The 18846-nt window shown below is 50.5% G+C and overlaps 1 protein-coding gene across 5 annotated transcripts in view; it reads right to left on the reverse strand.

Annotated features, from left to right (window-relative positions):
- Sulf2 (sulfatase 2) overlaps window positions 1-18846 on the reverse strand; it is an 80649-nt gene that overhangs the window by 16136 nt on the left and 45667 nt on the right. For all 5 annotated transcript variants that reach the window (XM_034495079.2, XM_034495082.2, XM_034495080.2 and 2 more), the window contains exons 4-5: window positions 3571-3722; window positions 2570-2739 (exon numbers count right to left, since the gene is read on the reverse strand). In XM_034495079.2, coding sequence (XP_034350970.1) covers window positions 2570-2739; window positions 3571-3722 — 322 coding nt within the window. The remainder of the gene's footprint in view (window positions 1-2569; window positions 2740-3570; window positions 3723-18846) is intronic.

An 18846-nucleotide genomic window follows, 5' to 3' on the forward strand; every position in this document is an offset into this window, starting at 1 on the left:
GTCTGTGAGCTTCTGCACCTGTATGTTCACCTAGTCATGCCCAAGTCTGTGTACCTTTGTGTATCTGTGCCTGTGCATATTTGAATGTTTACGTGTGGTTGTTTTGGTGGTGCATGTCTGTGTTTACCTGTGTTTGTCTCTGTGTGAGTTCTTTTGTGCCTGTTGTATGGGTCTGCATGTGTATGGTGTGTCTACATATGTACCGTGTACATGTATATGTGCATGTATGTGTCTGAACATGTATGTTTGTGTACCTGTGTGTATGCGCTGTGTGCCTCACGTTCCTACGTGTCTATATTTCAGCGTCTGAAAGTGTGTCTGCATGTGTGTGGCACAGTGGGAGGAGGGGGTCCTGGGAGGACCGAGGTAAGTGAGCAGGGCTGGTGGTAGCTCAGTAATGCTTGTCACAGCATGAAGTCTGCTCCAGGGGTAAGGCTTGGTGAGAGTGGGGGACGCCCACCTGAAGGCCCTGCACACCACCATCCATTCAGAACCCTGCCCCCTCTTCTCCTCTCCTTGTCACTGTTACTCTCCTGCAGAATTGTTAGGAGCCTCTGTCTTCCAGGGGCAAGAGCCTCCCAGAGTCACCGTAGTGACCTGAAGAGTCTCTGGGCAAGCAAGTCTCTTGCTATTCATTGTCAGAGTCTGTAATTTCACTTCAAAGGGACAGTGCAGGAGCAGGTGGTGTCACACCTCATACCCCTGTCTGGTGGGAACTTGGCCCAGGATGGAGGACTGCTGGCCTTCCTCTCGGGGAAGGAGGGTACAGGGCAGCGGGTGAGGGCAGCTGGGCAGACAGGCGCTGTTTGCACAGAGGCTGTATGGGGATCTCGGGGTGAGGGTAGCCTGCTGCCCCTCAAATGCGGTTCATTGCAGACAGGTGCTGTTTGTACAGAGGCTGAATGGGACACTCAGGGTGAGGGCTGTCCCCCCAGTGCGGTTCATTATCCCCTGTCAGCTCCTCCCTGAAGCCCAGGGATCAGAAGGCTAACATACCCTGTAATCCCTCCAAGTGTGGCACACTGTCAAAGAGTCATTAGAGCTGAGCTGGGGGAGGGTGGCGCATTCTGACCACAATGAAAATTAAACACCCTGGATATTAAGGTGGAGTTCACATTACTCTGTCCTTGCTACCCTAGAATGTCGCAGCAAGGGCTGCTGAGTGTCACTGCTGAGCCTGAGGTGGTCGAAGGCAGAGAAAAGCCAGACCACTTTCCAGAAAGCTGTAACTAGACAATTGGGTGGAGGACTTGGGGGCTGGGCCCTGAGGTGGGAAGTCTGGGGGTGGCTGGATTTGAATAGGTTCTGAGGTGTTGCAGCTGGGTGACCTCTGGTGACCCAGATGGAGACACTAAATGAGACAGCCTCAAAGATGGCCCTAGTGACCCTCTTTTGTTCTTCACACTCCTATGCAGGCTTCACTGGTGGCACAGTGAGGTGTGTGCCCCGCACAGGTAGAAGGGACAGTGGCTCCCGTCTTTGCCTCTTTCCCTTTCTGCGTCACAATATGGAGAGGCCCACATGGTAAGAAATAAGTTCTGGGTCAGGACCTGAGCTCACACCCTGCCTCCCCCAAACCCCTGGCTCCTAGCACAGCGTTATGGGCTGATGTGTGCTTGCTGTTGAACGCTGCTAAACTTTGGAGTCATTTGCCATGTGGCAACAGAAAACTGGTACCCTGGGGTTACCATGAAGATCTAAGGCTTGCCACAGCCGGTAGCTGGTGGAGCTGTGGACCCCGTGATGGTGTTTGTCGGCACCTAGGCCGAACTTGCAGCCACCTAGGAACTGTCAGGGTGTTTCCAGAGAGACTGAACTGAAGAGGTGTGACGCTTCGAATGTGGGAGATACCATCCCATAGACCGGGGTCCTGGACTGATAAAAGTGCCAGCGCTCATTTCTGGGTCCTGACCGCAAGAGGATGTGACCAGCTGCCCCTTGCTCTGGCCACCATGCCCTCCCAGCCATTGTGGGCTGGACCCTCCATCTGGGAACAAAAGTCAATCTCTCCTAAGTTCTTCCCCTCAGGCCTTTTGTCACAGCAACCAGAAGAGTACAGGCTCCCTCCGAGAAGAACCGGCTTAAACACAGGATGTAAACACGCTCACAACGCATGTGGACGGGAGGTCCTCTGAGTGTGAGGACACTGATCCTAACCAGGAGGCATTAGCTATGTGCTAGGGCCAGGCTGGCTGGTCTGTGTCTCAGAGCCACACTGATAAACAGCTGGGCTCCCGGGATCCTTGTGTGCCTTACCAACTGCGCCATCTCTCCAGATAGCTTCCCTTTTCCTTGCCCTTGATGTCTATTTTTTTTTTTTTTTTTGATAGGGTCTCATGTAGCCCAGGCTAGACTCAATTGTCTACATAGCTGAGGCTGAGGTTGGCCTTCACTCTTGACCCTCCTGTGCTGACCTCTCAAGTGCTGGCATGGTAGCTTTTGGGTCCGTCCTTTAACCAGGCGGGTTCTAGGAAAGGCTCAACTACATTGCTAATGTCCCATTGTCCCTAAGCCCTGACCCTTCCACCCCCAGTGGAGGTGACTCTGCCATGTTGAGGCTGAGGCTTACATGTGCTGGGACGCATTGGGGAAGAGGCGTGAGTACTGGGGTGCTGAGTCCTCCGGGCCGTGGGGAGCTGCGTGACTGATGACCATGAGCACGGGCCTGTGTGGGTACATCTTCTTGGATGTTCGGAAGAAGCTCACACTGTCGTTGGTGATGAGATCTGTGAGGTAATCCTGGGGTGGGAGAGATGGGAGGATGGTGACGGCTGGGAGATTTACACTGAGTGCTCCCTAGGTGCCACACACTATGCTAGGCATCAGGGACAGGGGTATGACCATGGTTTTGTCATTGCCCTTAAGGAGGTGATGGCAGGATAGAAGCAGAGAAGGAAGCACAGCACACAGCTGCCATGACAGTCAGTGTTCATTGTCACCTTAACAACTTGTCCACCTCTGTGGAGTGAATTATCCTCATTGCTTTAAATGAGATGGGAAAACTTGCCCACTGTGGGTGGCGCCATTCCCTTGGCTGGGATCCTGGCCTGAGCGGCGTGCAGTCATTGCTTTTGTCACAGTATCACAGCAACAGAAAAGAAACAAGACTCGAGGTTTGGCAGAGGAAAAGAGAGCAGGAGAGAGTTGGGGACATGGTGGGAGGGGCTGTGACTGGTCCCCGTTCCAGTACCAGACAGAGAAGAATAATGACAACACAATTGAGTGCTTATGGTCTGCTGAGAATGGACATGGTAACAATCCCTCCTTAGAAACGAAGGGACAGAGAAATTAAGTTGTTTTGTGTCACTGTTGAATGTTGGAGTTCAGTCTCCAGAAACCGGGCTTGGGGACATGATTTAGCTGGAACAGTGGGGGGGGGCCTCTTTTGGGAGGTGGCATCTGAGTTATTCTAGCATTAGAGATAGGGAACCTGAGCAGCAGCACTGAGGATGCCCAAGCCCAAACATCCAGTTAAGCATGAGTATCCTCCCCCAGGCCAGGGGGTGAGCTAAGAGCAGGGTCTCCCCAGCTCGGGTGGCGGTGGTGGGGGGCTGGGGGTGCCCAGCTTACCGTGGAGTAGTCTGAGCCATGTTTCTCCTTCACCCCGTTCCGGCAGAGTGTGTAGTTATAAAAACGGGAGTTCTTCAGGAGCCCGACCCACTCCTTCCAGCCGGGCGGCACGTACGAGCCGTTGTACTCATTGAGGTATTTTCCGAAGAAAGCTGGAAGGAATCAGGGATCAGAGGTGAGTAAGAGAGCAGCCAGACCTGGCCTTGGCATCACTCAGTGATGCTGCCTAACTTGAGGGTTCACAGCCTGAGACCCACACACTCCTCTGCCCTTCGGCAAGAGGGGGAGCCCAGGGCCCCTCCTCACAGATGTTTGCAGGCACGAGATAAAAATCTAAGTAGAATTACAAGGAAGAAACAGGCAGTTTGAAATATGGATATAGAAATACTAAAATAATTTACAGTAGATAACATGTCCTTTAAAAGTTAAGATTATCAAGCCGGGCAGTGGTGACACACGCCATTAATCCTAGCGCTTGGGAGGCAGAGGCAGGTGAATGTCTGAGTTCAAGGCCAGCCTGGGCTACAAGAGCTAGTTCTAGGACAGCCAGGGCTACAGCCTGTCTTGAAACAAACAAGTCAGTGATTCCTGTGGGTGATAAGGCCCTGGACTCTGGTTTGTGGCCTTCGTGGTGGAAGCAGACAGGTTGTCTCTGCTGCTGTAGGCCAGTGAGTAGAGAACTTTTTAAATCCTTCTAAAGCAATGCTTTGAATGAGAATGGCTGCCATAGGCTACTATAGTCTACATAGGCTAAGCATACTGTATTTGCAGGCTTAGTGCCCAGTTGGTGAACTGTTTGGGAAGATGAGGTGTGCCCTTGTCAGTCAGAGGAGGCGTGTTGTGGAAGTGGACTTTGAGGTTTCAAAGCCCACGCCAGGCCCAGTCTCATCCCCTATGCCTGCTGCCCAAGGATCATGAGGTAGCTCTCAGATCCTTCTCCAGCACCTGCTTGCTGCCATGTTCCCCACCATGGTGATCATGGACTAGCCTCTGAAACTGTAAGTGAGCCCCAGTTAAATGCTTTCTTTTATAAGAGTTACCTTGGTCATGGAATCTCTTCACAGCAATAGTACGTGACTAAGAAACCCCTCGTTCAAGCTTATGGATGCTCTAGAGTTTGAATTTCCCTGTCCCGGATAAATTGAAAGCACCCCAAAAGTTGGTGGGATGGAGAGCAAGTGAGGTTCTTGAAAATAGCCGGGGGTGTGTCAACTGGCCCAACACTTTGGAATCTCTTTGGCATTCTCTGTCAGACTTGAACATGGGCTCTGGTTCAGCAGTTTGAAACTTGAGTATTTACTCCAAAGAAGAGCACGCAGTTGTTCATCAAAAGTCACACAGGGCGAGCTGACAGTGGGACACTCAGAAAGCAAAAAGAAACAAGCTCACTAACGGGAAGATGTGTGGACGAAATGGAGTGTATTTATGTAATAAAAAATGACACAGGCTTGTGCTACATTTAAGAGCATTGGCTGCATGTTAACAGCATGGGACATAGACCAGGTAGAGATACATTCTGTAAGACTCTTTACAGAGCTGGAGATGGCTCAGAGGTTAGAGCACACATACTGTCTGTCCTTACAGAGAACCCAAGTTTGGTTCCTACCATCAGCTCTGAGCAATGGTCTGTAAACTCTAAATAAATCTTAAGATGTCCATTCCAATGATATTTTTAAATGATCTGATTTAAAGAAATTCAAAAGCTGGGCAGAAGAAATCTACGGTGCTGGTTGGTGTGGGTGCAGGGAGGAAATGAGGTTGGAGGGGCCTGGGGGCTTTTAGCACCACACTCCTGCTTTACTTCTTATAGAAACACAGAGGCCCCGCTGGTGGCCACGGTGGTGCAGCCATCTGGCCACAGTGGACTTCTGTGTCTGTATTGGCCAACAACAATGTCTGTCGTTAACAAAACCACAGCAAACCGTACTTAATCAGGAGGGGAGACCCAGAGCTTCTCCCCAGGGGATAAGGAACAGACTATTCTGCACAGAGGTCACACCCCAATCCTTTCCAGACAGGGACACTGAGGTCCCGAGTCACTCCACCATGATCAAGGCCAGCACAGGACCTTGACTGTCTGTGGTAGGAGAACTCAGAGCACACTGATCGGAGCTGTGCCCTGTGGCTGCGGAGTAACCAGGGGGTGCGGGTGCAGCACTCAAGATAAGAGGGAGAGATAGGGAAGGATTGCTTACAGGGGGAGGCAGGAGGGAGCTGGGCTCCTCTGGGTCCAGAGGACAGTGCTGGGCCCTTCCACATGGGACCTTTGAGAACAGAGCGCTCTCTCTCTCTCTCTCTCTCTCTCTCTCTCTCTCTCTCTCTCTCTCTCTCTCTCTCTCTCTCTCTCTCTGTGTATGTGTGTATTCGTACATACTTCACCTGGAGCCTGGAACATGGCTAGGAAGCCCAAATGCAATCAGGAAGAAGCCAGGCCCTTCCTAAGTGGCTTTTCCCGACCTTGTTACCATTCTTTTTATACTGGCTCAGAACTTCAAGGAAGAAAGTAAATAGAACACCATCCCTCCTCCCCCTGGAATACTAGAGGGGGTGTGCAGAGATGTTAGCTGGTGAGAGCATGCTTCTTTTCCAGGGGACCCAGGTTTGGTTCCCAGCACCCAAGCTGGGTGGCTCATAAGTACACGTAACTACCGCTCCAGGAGACCTGTCGCCCTCTTGTGGCCATGGAGGGCAATTACACACAGCATATCCTCACATTTACATATACATGTAAATACAATTTAAAAATATATTATAATTAAAAATAAAATTAAAATGTAAAAAGTACATATGTACAGGAGGGAAAAGTTTCCCTTTTGAAGCCACTGAAGCACAAATAAGAAAACAGAGCCAGTTGTCAATAAAAACCACAGTGATAGCATCTGGAACTGCTCATGTGTGGTAACATCCCCAGGGCCTGTACGCTTCTGCTCCATTCAGCAGCCTTTGTCACATACTCCCAGTGTTGGTTTGTCACCGACAGACTGTACTCCCTGAGGCGGTCTTAAGAGTCTAAAATGTGTCCCACAGGCTCGGATGTTTGAACTTGACCCCCAGCAGGTGGCGTTGTTTTAGGAAATTGTGTAACGCTCGGGAACATGCAGCCTCTTTAGCTAAGTAGCCGGCTGGAGACAGGCTTGAAAGAACATGTTCACAGCTTTTGGCATGCCCTAAATGGAACCCAGGACCACAGCTTGCTCAGGGAGTATGAATCAGTTAAGAGAGAGAACCAGAGAAAGTTGGCTGAACCCCCATGGTGGCACTGGGTTTCCTCCTAGCTCTTCTGGGTCCTCAGCTGGGGATCCCCAAAGATTGAGGCCAAGGTCTTTGTGACACCGGTGTGCTTCAAATGCTGACAATTGTCAGCGGCTGGCCAGGCCAGCTGGTTCAGGGAGCGGTGCTTTTCCCTGCCCATTCATCCTCTGTCCTGGGGATATCAGAGTTCTCTCGCCTGCTCTTCTCCCCAGCCCTGGACCCTTATGAAACCCAGAAAGACACTATTATCCAGGCCCCACAAAGCTCCAGAAATCAGGGCTTCAGTCAGAGGCTTTTAGTGCCAAATTAGATTTTGCTCTCATTTGATTAGATTTCCCGAGGGCAGTTTTTAAAATGGTTATTCCACCAGCAGAGGTGGGAGAAACAGATTAGCGTGGGCTGGGGGCCGGGAGTTGCAGCCAAGAGAGGAGCAAGCTGGAGTGAGAGCCAAGACGAGAAGCGTGGCCCGGATCTCGTAGTTGGAACTGGAAAACTTGTGCTCTCAGAGTGGCGGCGTCTGAGGTGGCCCATGAAGGAGGGGGCTGGGGGCTGGTGCTGGGGAGAGCAGTTTGGCATAGATTAAGACTATGGCAGGTCAGGAAAGGCCAGAGACAATATGCCTGTCCCCAGGAGGCAGGGCTGGACTGAAATCCCCCAAAAGGGTATGTAGCAAGCTGGTCCTGTGAGGCAGGTCCAGGCCCCACACTTAGGGTGGGGAAGAGCAGTGCACACCCTGTCCTGACTGTGGCCTACAATTCCTGGCTCTGGAGAAGATGTACAAATATCAACTACCATAGTTTATTTACAAATGCCCTCCACTACGAGGTGCAGCCTGTCACCACAAGGCATAAACTGATTATGCAAAGGGCGAATTGTGTGGACAGAACATCAGGTTCAAGGGTCAAGTGTGTCCCTTCCTGCATGGTCTGCAGTAGACACATTGCTACATAAGTCGTTCGTTTCCTGAATGGACAGCAGGGTGGTAGTGGTGCTGCCTCAGGCTCCGGATGACAGAGCAGTCACATGTTTTATAAAGTACATAGTCACCAGAGAGAGCTTGGTGACAGAGAAAGTACTCTAGGGAGATGCAGAGACACATGAAGCGTACAGGGGTGTCACTGTTCCTGAGATGCCACTGGTAGCTGGATGACCTTAGCTGAAGGCAATCTTAAATGACATCAGTGAAGGAAAGTGGGCGGGACAAAAATAACGAGCACATATGACATAGGGGACGCAGGGACAGCTTACAGATTGTAGGGTCTGTGGAGATGTGCAAACTGTAGACCTCTTCCCCAAAGGAAGAGACACTGCCCGGTTAACCCTTAACAAATCCAAACAGGACAGGTAAGATACTGCAATGGGTAAAAGCACTTGTCGCCAAGTCTGACAACTGAGTTCAATCCCTGGGATCCATGTGGTAAGAGAGAAGAGACTGTTGAAAGCTGTCCTCTGACCTCTACACACACAAAAAATAATGTAAAAAAAACAAAAAACAAAAAACAAAAAAAAACAGCAACCTATAGCAACTTCACATCCATCACCTCCCCAATCCTCACACTAAGGGGGCTCATGCAGAGGATCACGCAGCCTTGGAAGCTGTGTGCTGGGAGCAAATCTTTTATTCTCTCTCTACTTCCTGAAACAGGTCTAGCTATATAGCCCAGGTTGACTTAGAACACTTGATCCTCCTGCCTCAGCCTTCTGAACTCTGGGATTACAGATCTGAGACACTGTTTCTGGCTCTTTAGATCTCTTGACACCTCAGCCTCTCCGTCTATAATGGAGATAACCATGTCCCTCTCTGGGAGCCTGTTAACAGTGATTCCTCAGGTGTGGGAGTGATTCCAGGGCCTTGTGGATACCAGAAGCTCATTGCTATCCCCCGATCACCACGAGACACAGCTTCTCCAGACCACAGACCCACATGCAGAGTACAAGATACTTGAACCCATCCCCAGGTTCCTTATACCACTTAGTTCGACATAATGCTATGTGGATAGATAGTTGTTACGCTCTCTAGTCTGGAAAACTAATCTAGACACGCCCAGCGCGTATGCACTTGGTTCTGAACACTTCTGATCCTTGGTGGTTGGATTCGGAGGTCGAACCTGTAGAGACGGAGGCTCACTGTTCGTGTACATTGCTTAAAACCACGACACAAGTTCCTAAAGTTACAAATACCATCCTAACAAACATCTGCTCCTCACTCTATCAGCGTCTTGCCTGTTAGCATCTGGGTTAACTGATGCCAGATGTGGGAAGCCACCTGTGTGCTCACCTTTCTCGGTGAGGGATCAGCCTTCCCTCTGCCCTGCCCATTGCTTAACATTTAGAGCAGGCAGCTCACGGCAAGCGCCTCCCCTCCTGGCTGTCTCGCTCCACTTGTCTGCGTTAAGGGCTGCTGGGGAGCCATTCGCCGCCTGACAGGAGGCCCAGGCCCTTCTGTTATCCTTCCTAGCTCTGAAACAAACTCAAATTGCCTCATAACAATGTATTTGTGGTCTGAAAAAGCCGTGTCTTGCAGCGATCAGGGATAGAGAGGGGCTGGCTGGAAGCCTGGGCTTGGAGTGCATAGGATGGATTACTGTGGGTCTGAGGGCAATGGAAGATACAAGTGGGAATCTCAGGACAATTGTGTTGTGTGTGGTGTATGCATGCATGCACACATGTATGTATAGGTGTGTGTGTTCCCTTTTTACCCTGTGCTGCAGGAAGCATGTGACAGAAGGGCAAGCCTGCAGACTAACCACATATATACCTTGGACCTGCCAGTTCCTTGAAGAACGTCATGCAGAGGGCATCACCCCTGTTTCCTTTGGCAATGATGGCTGGACACTAGGGTTTACTGCGGTGCAAGAGGCCAGGCACCTACAGAAGGTGAGACGGTAACAGATATAATCCTGTGGTCTGCTGCAGGGCTGGCTGGAGGGCTAGCTCAGCCTGCAGGCCTGCCTGGAGGGCTTGCTCAGCCTGCAGGGTACAGACCTTCCCTCCCTTCCTGGTCCCTGGCCATCTGGGTAGAGCTGTTTCAAGGACAACAGCAGTTTTGGCACAGGCTCACCCAACACCACCTCCACCCACATCGAACATTCAACAAAACTGGTAAATAACCACGGAGGAGTCAGAGTGCTCTGGAGTGGACCTGCTGAGTCACACTGTGTGCGGCTGACATTTCATTAAATACTTATTTTCGTGGGCAGGTTCCTTCCACACTGTGAAGTCAATTCACTCCCACTTCCACACAGTTTCCTCTTTCTTCGCCTCCTTTCTTGTAACCCTGAAAGAGCCACAGGCCCCAATTCAGTCACCGAGGTCCCTATTGTCAGTCAATGTGTCCCTGGAGCCTGGGAAGTCACACTACACCTGTGGTTCACACTTTGAGGTCAGAGACCTTCAAAGCAGAAAAGGGTGTTCCTTCCTAAGAAGAGACCAGGAAACCGTTGTTCAGGAGCTGTCCCCAAGTCCCCAGAGCCCTGTTGGTAGCTCTTCTGAGCCCGTGTCAGCCCACAGGGTAAGAAAGTCCAAAAAGAGAGAAAAAGTTTAGGGACTGGGGGTTTAACTCATCAGTAGAATGCTTGTCTCAAATGCATACAAGACCTTTCAGAGGGAAGGAAGGAGACACACACACACACACACACACACACACACAGAGAGAGAGAGAGAGAGAGAGAGAGAGAGAGAGAGAGAACGTACTCACCTTACCCCCCCATACTTCAGCCTCCCCTCTTGTCTCCTCATAGAATCAATCAACTGAAAACAGCCAGAAGGATCGTCTGAATTCAAGACTGTTGACTCCACTGCAGTATCTCGTGCTTAGTTCATAGGGGTCAGACCTCTAGCATCTTAAATGCCCAAAGACATCTGCACATGCCGCTCCCTCTGCCTTGGACCCCTTCTCTGTCCTCTTATAAACCAGTCCCTTCTTCTTCTTCGTGTGACATCTGACCCAAGATGTCCCTGCCTTCCCCTTCCCTTTTGCCTCTGCACTCGGGGTCACTTCTTCCCACAGTGACCACCCCGCCATGACTCCTGCTTTCCTATAGGTTTCTCCCCTCCACCAAGGACGTAGGTCCAGAGGGCACAAGCCTGTCTGGACACGGTGGCCCCAGTGGGCACCTGCCAGGATCGGGTCCATGATGAGCCAGCAGCTGACAGGAGCGATCTGACTGAGATGCTTAGGCTCCATGGTCACGCTGCACATGCCCTGCACAAGGGCAGGCACCTTATTCCAAAGGCTTTCTATGGGTTGGAAGGATGGCTCAGTGGGCAGAGACGTCTGCTGCCAACCCCAACGACCTGAGTTCAATCTCTAGAACCCACATGGTGGAGGGAGTGGAGTGACATCTGCAAGGTGTCCCCTGTCCTCTGCCTTCATGGTGTGACATGCACATACACAGCAAAACTAAAATAAAACCCGAACCAAATCAGGATCCCAAAGGCTTTCTATTTTAGTATCTGTAAGAGAGCATTGCGACAGGAATGGGGTGCAGGGGTGGGGCGTCTGTCAGCCGAGTTCAGTTTCTGTGCAGAGCACTGTGAATTTGATTGGGGCCAGTAGGCATGGCTCTACCTCCCTGGGGATACCAATGAAGTTTTGTCCGCCACACTGTAGGTTCACGTTCCTGTCACTGTTAGGTAGAGGTGGGGGGGGGGGGGGATTACAGTCACATCTCCTAGTGCTCACACTGGCCTGAGGGTCTGAAGGGCGTGGTTTCCTCTCAGAGCCTGCAGGTCCAACTAGCCGTAGGCAAAAGCCCTCCACTTGGCCTTGGTGACTTTGCCTTGGTGACTGCGCCTAGCCAACAGGACAGTCACCAGAGTGGCCACAGTCAGCTCATGGGAAGAACACCAAAGAAATCAGGTCCTGACTCTTCTAATGTGTGTGCGTGTGTGTACACTTGTCTTTGAAGAACTGAAAATGTTTGTCTGAAACCAGATGTAACTGGTCTTGGCTTAGAGACTCCTGGGACAAGGGAGGGACTGTCAATCTGCCTGCCCAGAGAGAGTACATCTATCTATTAGTAGAGGCTGGTGATGAAGGGCCCAGCCAATGACAATAAACAACACTCCCCAGGGGAACAGAGAAGGTCAGTGACAAATGAGGCAGAACACGGCAAGTCCGGCCTGCCAAAACCAGACTGCTTGGCTTCACACGCGAGGACTCCGGGGAACAGAGGGGGGCCATCACCCCACACAGCAGCTTCTTGCTCCCTCTGTCGCTGCCTCTGCACAGGTTTTGCTGGTTTTAAGGACTCTCTGGTCTCACGCACCTATTTCCCTGCAAACTGACTCATTTGACACTAAGCAGGTGTTTCAGTATGGCCTCGCATCTGTCGCCAGTCTGCTGCTCGCCCAGCGCTGTGGTCAGAAGGGCCACACTTTGAAGCTCTTTGTCAGGCTCCAAACTGTCCCCACAGCCTGTCAGCTCTCTCCAGCATAGGTCCAGGCTAGGACCCTCAGCTTCTCTATCTGGAGGTGGCTGGAGTCCCCTCCTCCAGTCCCTCCTCCATGGCGGCCAGAGACACTGTCTTAAGCCACCTGTCTAGATTCACCACACCTGGCAAAACCTATCATTGGCTCCGTGTTACACTTGGACAAAACCCAGAGTCCATATTAGTTTGCAGACCCCTGCGTAACAGTCTCCTGCTGGTTACCAACCTCCTTTCCCAGCTCTTTCCTCAGCTTGGCAGCGCACTGTCCTGCCCCAAGTCCTTTGCCTTGGCGTTTCTCCTGGGAAGACCTTCTCTATGGCAGAAGGGGCGATTCTTTGGCTTTATCAGAAGCTTGCTGGGTCATGCTGAGTGGCCTTTCCTTCATGACTTTCTTTATGATATTGTCAGCAATTTACAAATTTCGTTTCTGTTTTTACTTCTGCAACTGAACTCGAATATCAGCCCAAGTGGCAGGAAAAGGCTCCTGTGTTCTGCTTCTTCTGCACCCTGTGTCTGGATGACAGCCCTGTGAGCAAGCCCTCAAACCTGTGTGGTGTGTGGTTGGGCAGCAGAGTGGTGGGTGACAGACCCTACAGACACACCAGGTCTAACAAGGAGCCTGCAGGTGCTTCAAGCCTGCTCTTTGCCCTGTTCATGCGATGTGTGGTTGCTGAATCTACAGGGACACTGTGGCAGGAGCAGGTCTGATCAGGAGTAAGGAGGCCAGGCGTGGTGCTGCTGAGGTGCTGGTTTGTTCACTGAGGTGGACGTGAGGTGAGAAAGACACAGGGACAGGGCTCAAGAGGAAGGGGGAGGAGGGAGGAGTCTGGCTGCAGAGCATTTGAGTGGTACGAGATGGCTATGGGTTTAATATATTCTAGGGAGAGTTCTTTTCTGTGAGACCAGACTTACCACGTAGCCCAGGCTAACCCCATATTGAAATACTCCTCTTAGCCTCCCAAGTGATTATTCACGTGTGTCACTGCAAACAAGGGAGGGTTTCTTTTTTTTTAAGGTTAAAAGAAAAAAATTATTTCATTTGTGTGTGTGTATGTATGTATATATCTGTGTGTATTATGTGTATATATGTATTTGTGAATATGGATATTTGTATGTATATATGTATATACATGTGTATATATCTGTATGTATGTATTTGTGTATGTCTGTATATCTGTGTGTATATGTATGTATTGTATGTATATATATTTGCATATATGGGTATTTGTATATGTATCTATGTGTATGTATGTGTATACATATGTATATCTGTGTGTATATGTATTTGTGTATATGAGTATTTATATGTATATGTGTGTATGTGTATATATGTATATACATATGAATGTATGTGTGTATATGTATGTATGTATTATGTGTGTATATATTTGTGTACATGGATATTTGTATGTATGTGTGTATGATGTGTATGCATGCATGTGTACATGAGTGCAGTGTTGTGGTGGAGGTCAGATCCTCTGGAGCTGACTTACAGGCCTGACTTGGGTTCTGGGAACTGAACTCTCTCTCGTCCCTTTAACCACACTGAGTCATCTCTCCAGCTCTAGGAAGAGTTTCCCAATCTGCTGTTTGGAGCCAGAATTCAGGCAGCCTGTGAACTGGGGTGGGAGAATTCATGCTTGTTTCTTTTCTTTAACCTCTAACTAGCATGTCCTCTATCCTGAGGGAAGGCTACACACTGCACTGGCAGGACCTGGACTAAGTGACATCAGGACCAGTGACATCAGGACCATCTACCTATCCCAGGAACTATCATCTCGGTACCAGACCTGCCCACCATCAGTGATGGAGCCTGGACACAAATGTGGAAAGAGGCACACACGCCAGTTTACAAGAAACTTGGATATAACAGGCTTCCTTTGTGACTCTGGGCATCTTCTTCCACAACGCATAGCGGCTTATGGAGTGTGTGTGGTTTCTGATTATGCTGTTACAGGAAGGAAGCACACCTCCCATTCATCTGCTTCCTATGGGAGCTATCTTGGATAATGGCTTCACCTGCATGTTAATAAATACCAACCAGAAGATGAGTAGGCCCATCCCTGGCACCTGTAGTTCTAGAAGCATTCTAAACTGGGCAACTTTGACCTGCTGTCACTGGGTTTGGGGGCTGCGGGTGGGGACTCCTGGTCTGAGTGGCAGAGACAACCCCACTAAGCTGGGGGAGCAGGGGAGCAGTGCCACACGAGAAGGTGGCCTTTGACAAAGTCCAGGCTGCTATAGCTATTACACGTGAGAGGCCACAGGCCTGACGTCTTCAGGTTTTTGGCAGACAAACCGTCTGGGCTGAGGAGGCAGGGGTATGTTAAATAAACCTCCCGAGTCCCACAGTCTCAGGCTAGGCCAAGCCCTTTTGAGAACTGCAGCCAGCTCTGTTTCACTTAAGGCTGCTATTCTCAAGGTTACTGTGGGGCTCGCTTTGTGTTTGAATGGTGAACTACCAGAGCGCAGGATAAAACAACTTAAATCAACTCGGTTACATTCTGGATGCTGACATGGGAGTGTTCTGACGTGAGAGGTGAGCAGAGGAAGATGGCAGGTGATGTCGGGAGCAGGGGGTCAGAGGCGGCAGGAAAAGCTGTTAAGAGAGACCCCTACTGCCTGCCTGCCTGCCTGTCTGCCTTCCTTCTTCCCTCCCTCCTTCCTTCTCTCCTCCCGCCCTTTTTAGAGGTAGGGCCCCTTGTAGCCCAGTCTGGTCTGGAAATAGCTGTACCGCTAAGAATGACCTTGAACTCCTGATCCTCCTGCCTCTCCCTTCTGAGTCCTGGGAACACAGCATTGTCAGCATGCCTGGTTTATGAGGTGCCGAGGGCTAAATCCAGAGCCCTCTACACAGCTCCCAACTGAGCCCACATCCTCAGCCCCCCCCCCCCACTAGGTTTCTGTGGTGGATGTCTGTTTTCTTTCTCTGCCTGGCATGCGTTCAAGTACTCATCTTTGTATAACTGGGACCGGGTAGGGAGTGTTAACTGACTCCCTAGGGAAGAGTGGGGATGGATCTGGAAAATTCTCAACAACAGGGGAGTGGGTGAAGTGTGTTTTATACAAAAGCAAGTACTAAGGTCCCAGGGCAGGAATGAGCGTACCACAGAGAGGGCCAGAGCCTGCGCATGAGCAGAACGGAAGAGCGAGAGGCAGGAGATGTGATCAGGTGAGCCCGTCAGAAAAGCAGCTGTGGGCTTATCTGAGGAACTCAGAACAGCCAGGGGAGGGTTTCAATCAGAGTGCAACTTTTCAAGGCATCCTCTGTTGTCCTCTTTGGGGACCAGGGGTGGCTGGCTAATCACCAGTGGAAAGAAGGGTCAGGCAGCTCACCAGGGCTGAGGGCCAAGGGCCGAGTCCATTCCTTTCTGGGCTCCTTCTTTCTACCTGCTTGTTTCTAGTGGGACTGTTGCTATGGAGAGAGCTTGGGTTGTGGATGACCTCAGGGCATCAGGCCAAGGCTGGGCAGTGGGTGCAGGGGACCTGATGGGAGTTGTTCGAGTTTAACTGAATGCAGGCTTCAGCCTCCTCTGCCAGACTCAGGCAGCTGTAGCAAATGACAGAGTCCATTCATTTCCCGAAAACCTCGATAGCTGGGAGGGAGGCTGGCATCAGGGAGAGGAAGGCTCTATGGCCTGTTGAATCACTATCAGGATAAACTGGCCTTGAACTCTCAAACCTGCTTCTGCTTTCTGAGTGTTTGGATTATAGGTGTGAACCCCCACACCTTTATGCGGAGATGGGGCTACCTGCTCATTAGGCAAGTGCTCTCCCCACTGAGCTACACTGTTGGCTCTTTCCTTTTAATGTGTGTGATATGGGGTATATGTGTGCATTCCTTTGGGGTGTGTGTGTGTGTGTGAGAGAGAGAGAGAGAGAGAGAGAGAGAGAGAGAGAGAGAGAAAGAGAGAGAGAGTATGGTATGTGTGTGATGTGGGGTATATGTGTGTGTGTGCATTCCTTTGGTGTGTGTGTGTGTGTGTGTGTGTGTGTGTGTGTGTGTGTGATATGGTATGTGTGGTATGTGTGTGGTGTGGAGTATATGTGAATGTGTGCATTCCCCTGGGGTGTGTGTGTGTGAGCATAGGCTGATGTCAGGTGTTTTCCTGGATTACTCTCCACCGTATGTACTGAGGTAGGCTTTCTCACACTAACCTGGACTTCAACAGTTCTGCCAGCTTGCTCCTGGGAGTTCATCTCCTTTGGAGACTGGGTTATAGATGGGCTCCTGGATCTTGCCTTCTACCAGGGTGCTGGGGATCTGGCCTGATCCTTGTTTACTTTTCCCACTAAGCCATCTTCCCAGCCCTCTGCCATCTCTTAACTACAGACTGGTGTGGAAGTGTGGGGCAGAGGAGGGGCAGGAAATCCACAGGAGCCTTTACAGCAGGACTGGAGGGCCCATCGACCACAGGCAACTCCCATCGCCTCAGGGACCGTGACACATCAGACCCCTGGAAGCTGCTCTCCGAGGCATCTCACCAACAGCCCGTTCCTATAATAACCCGTTGGTAAGCTTCCCATATTCCCTCCTAAAAGGATTCATGATCGAAAAAAAATTTTCCTCTGCCAGTCACCTCCCAGAGTTGAAAGAACATTAGAACAGCAATCTTCAAGAAAAAAATAAAAGCTGGGAGATTTATAACAAAGGAAGGCTTCAACGGGAAACGTCTCCAGCACATCCGTCAAGGAGACATGGGGTGGCAGTCAGGTGCCAGCAAGGAGACAGATTCCCTGGGAGGCTGCTAGTTCCCAGCGCAGGCTGGTGGTTGCGTGGCATTTGCAATTCAAATACTGGTTGCCACTGCCATCAGGGACAGGATTTTCAGAAATAAGGAATCTCTTGGAAAAGTTTTACATTCAATTATAACAGCTTTCCTGTCAGATCTAATGCTGGGAAACTTTGAGCATATTATAACTCTGCCAAAAACCTAAAACCAACCAACCACTACCACCACCACCAACAACAACAAAAAAAACCCCTTCCTTATTTATATAGAAAATAGACTCAAATTCAATACTCAGAAAAATAAGCATAAAATATTCCACACAGACGAATGACTTGGTGGGCAGTGCAGAAGGCACGTGGATTGTAGAGCATCCATTCACCAAAGTCCCTGGCCTCAGGATGTCGCCAGCATCCTGGATCACTGCTTTCATGGATTTTACCCATAGGGGGCGCTGTGCTTCCTTGAGAAAAAGACTTGCAATTAGGTAGTCTGGAGCCTAATATCCCCTCTCTCCCATGTGCTTGGTGTGAGTTAGCCTCCTGTTTGAAGAGTTACAACCTGGTGGGCACGCATGGGGGCACACAGATATGGGAGTCGCACCACTGGGGAGGTACTAGTAGGCACATTGCAAGTTCAAGGGCCGCCTGGCTTCATAAGACCTTGTTTCAAACATCAAACAGAACGTAGAGGTAGTAGGCTTTGGGTATTGAAGCCCTTCTTCTGTCCCATGTCTACTGAAGTCAGGCCTGAAGGTGGCTCTGGTAGGGAGGGCAGTGACCAGTGAGGGGTGAACACATGAGCCATACTGTGTCTCTCCAGATGCTCACGCTGATCCCTGGTCCCTGCACAGTGACCTAGTCTGAACCCTGGCTTCTGTGATCAAGTTAAGAGAAGCTTACATCAGTCAGGGGGAACTGCAGGCCAGTGCTGCCAACGGGGAGATCTGGACACACATGTCTGGGTCTGAGAACCATAAGGAGATGGAGGCAGAAAATGGGGAGCCTGAGATATGGAGAGCAGAGGAGGCTGGAACAGAAGTCCCTTGGGGACAGCTGATTTGGGATGTCAGAGGAGAAGCATCTCTTGCTTAATCTCCTGGGTTGTGGCCCTGGGTCTCTACAGTGCTAGGGAATCTGTGCATGGCCGAGGGAGGCTGAGGGACAGTCAGGGCTCAGAGGGACACCTGGACCCCCCTCCCCATACCTCAAACTCAGGGGACACACACCCGTGCTTACTCCACCTTTTCCTTACTTGCGTATGGTATGTGCACGTGTACATATGTCTTCATGTGTGTGCATGTGTGTAAGTATACTTGCTCATGGGAGTGTGGAGGACGATCCAGTATCTTCCTTAATCATTCAGCCTTTACCTCCAACAGTTGGCAAGATTTTTTTTTTTTACATTTATTTATTCATGTATGTGTGTTTGTGGGGGTGCATGTGTGCCACAGTGCATATGTGGAGACCAGAGGACAACTTGCAGGAGCTGGTTCTCTCTTTCTACTATGTGAGTTCTGGGGACCAAACTCAGGCCATCACATCAGGCTTGGTGGCAACTGCTTTACCTGCTGAGCCATCTTGCTCGCCTCTACCTTAGTATTCAAGCCATTTCTCACTGAACCCGAAGCTCCCCATTTGGCTAGGCTGGCCTGCTAGTGATCCCCAAGATCCTCTTGTCTGTCTGTCTGTCTCTCCAGAGCTCATGAGAGGCAAGAGCTGCCACACCTAGCTTTTTATATGGGTCCTGGGGAAGAAACTCCTTGTTCATTGGTTCATTGAGAGCGAGCACTTTACTGGCAGAACAGTCTCCCAGCCCCCATGCTCCCTCACCCCACCCCAGAGACTCTCACCTCCTGAATT

Source organism: Arvicanthis niloticus, chromosome 2 (genome assembly GCF_011762505.2).
Source record: "Arvicanthis niloticus isolate mArvNil1 chromosome 2, mArvNil1.pat.X, whole genome shotgun sequence".
Lineage (NCBI taxonomy): Eukaryota > Metazoa > Chordata > Mammalia > Rodentia > Muridae > Arvicanthis > Arvicanthis niloticus.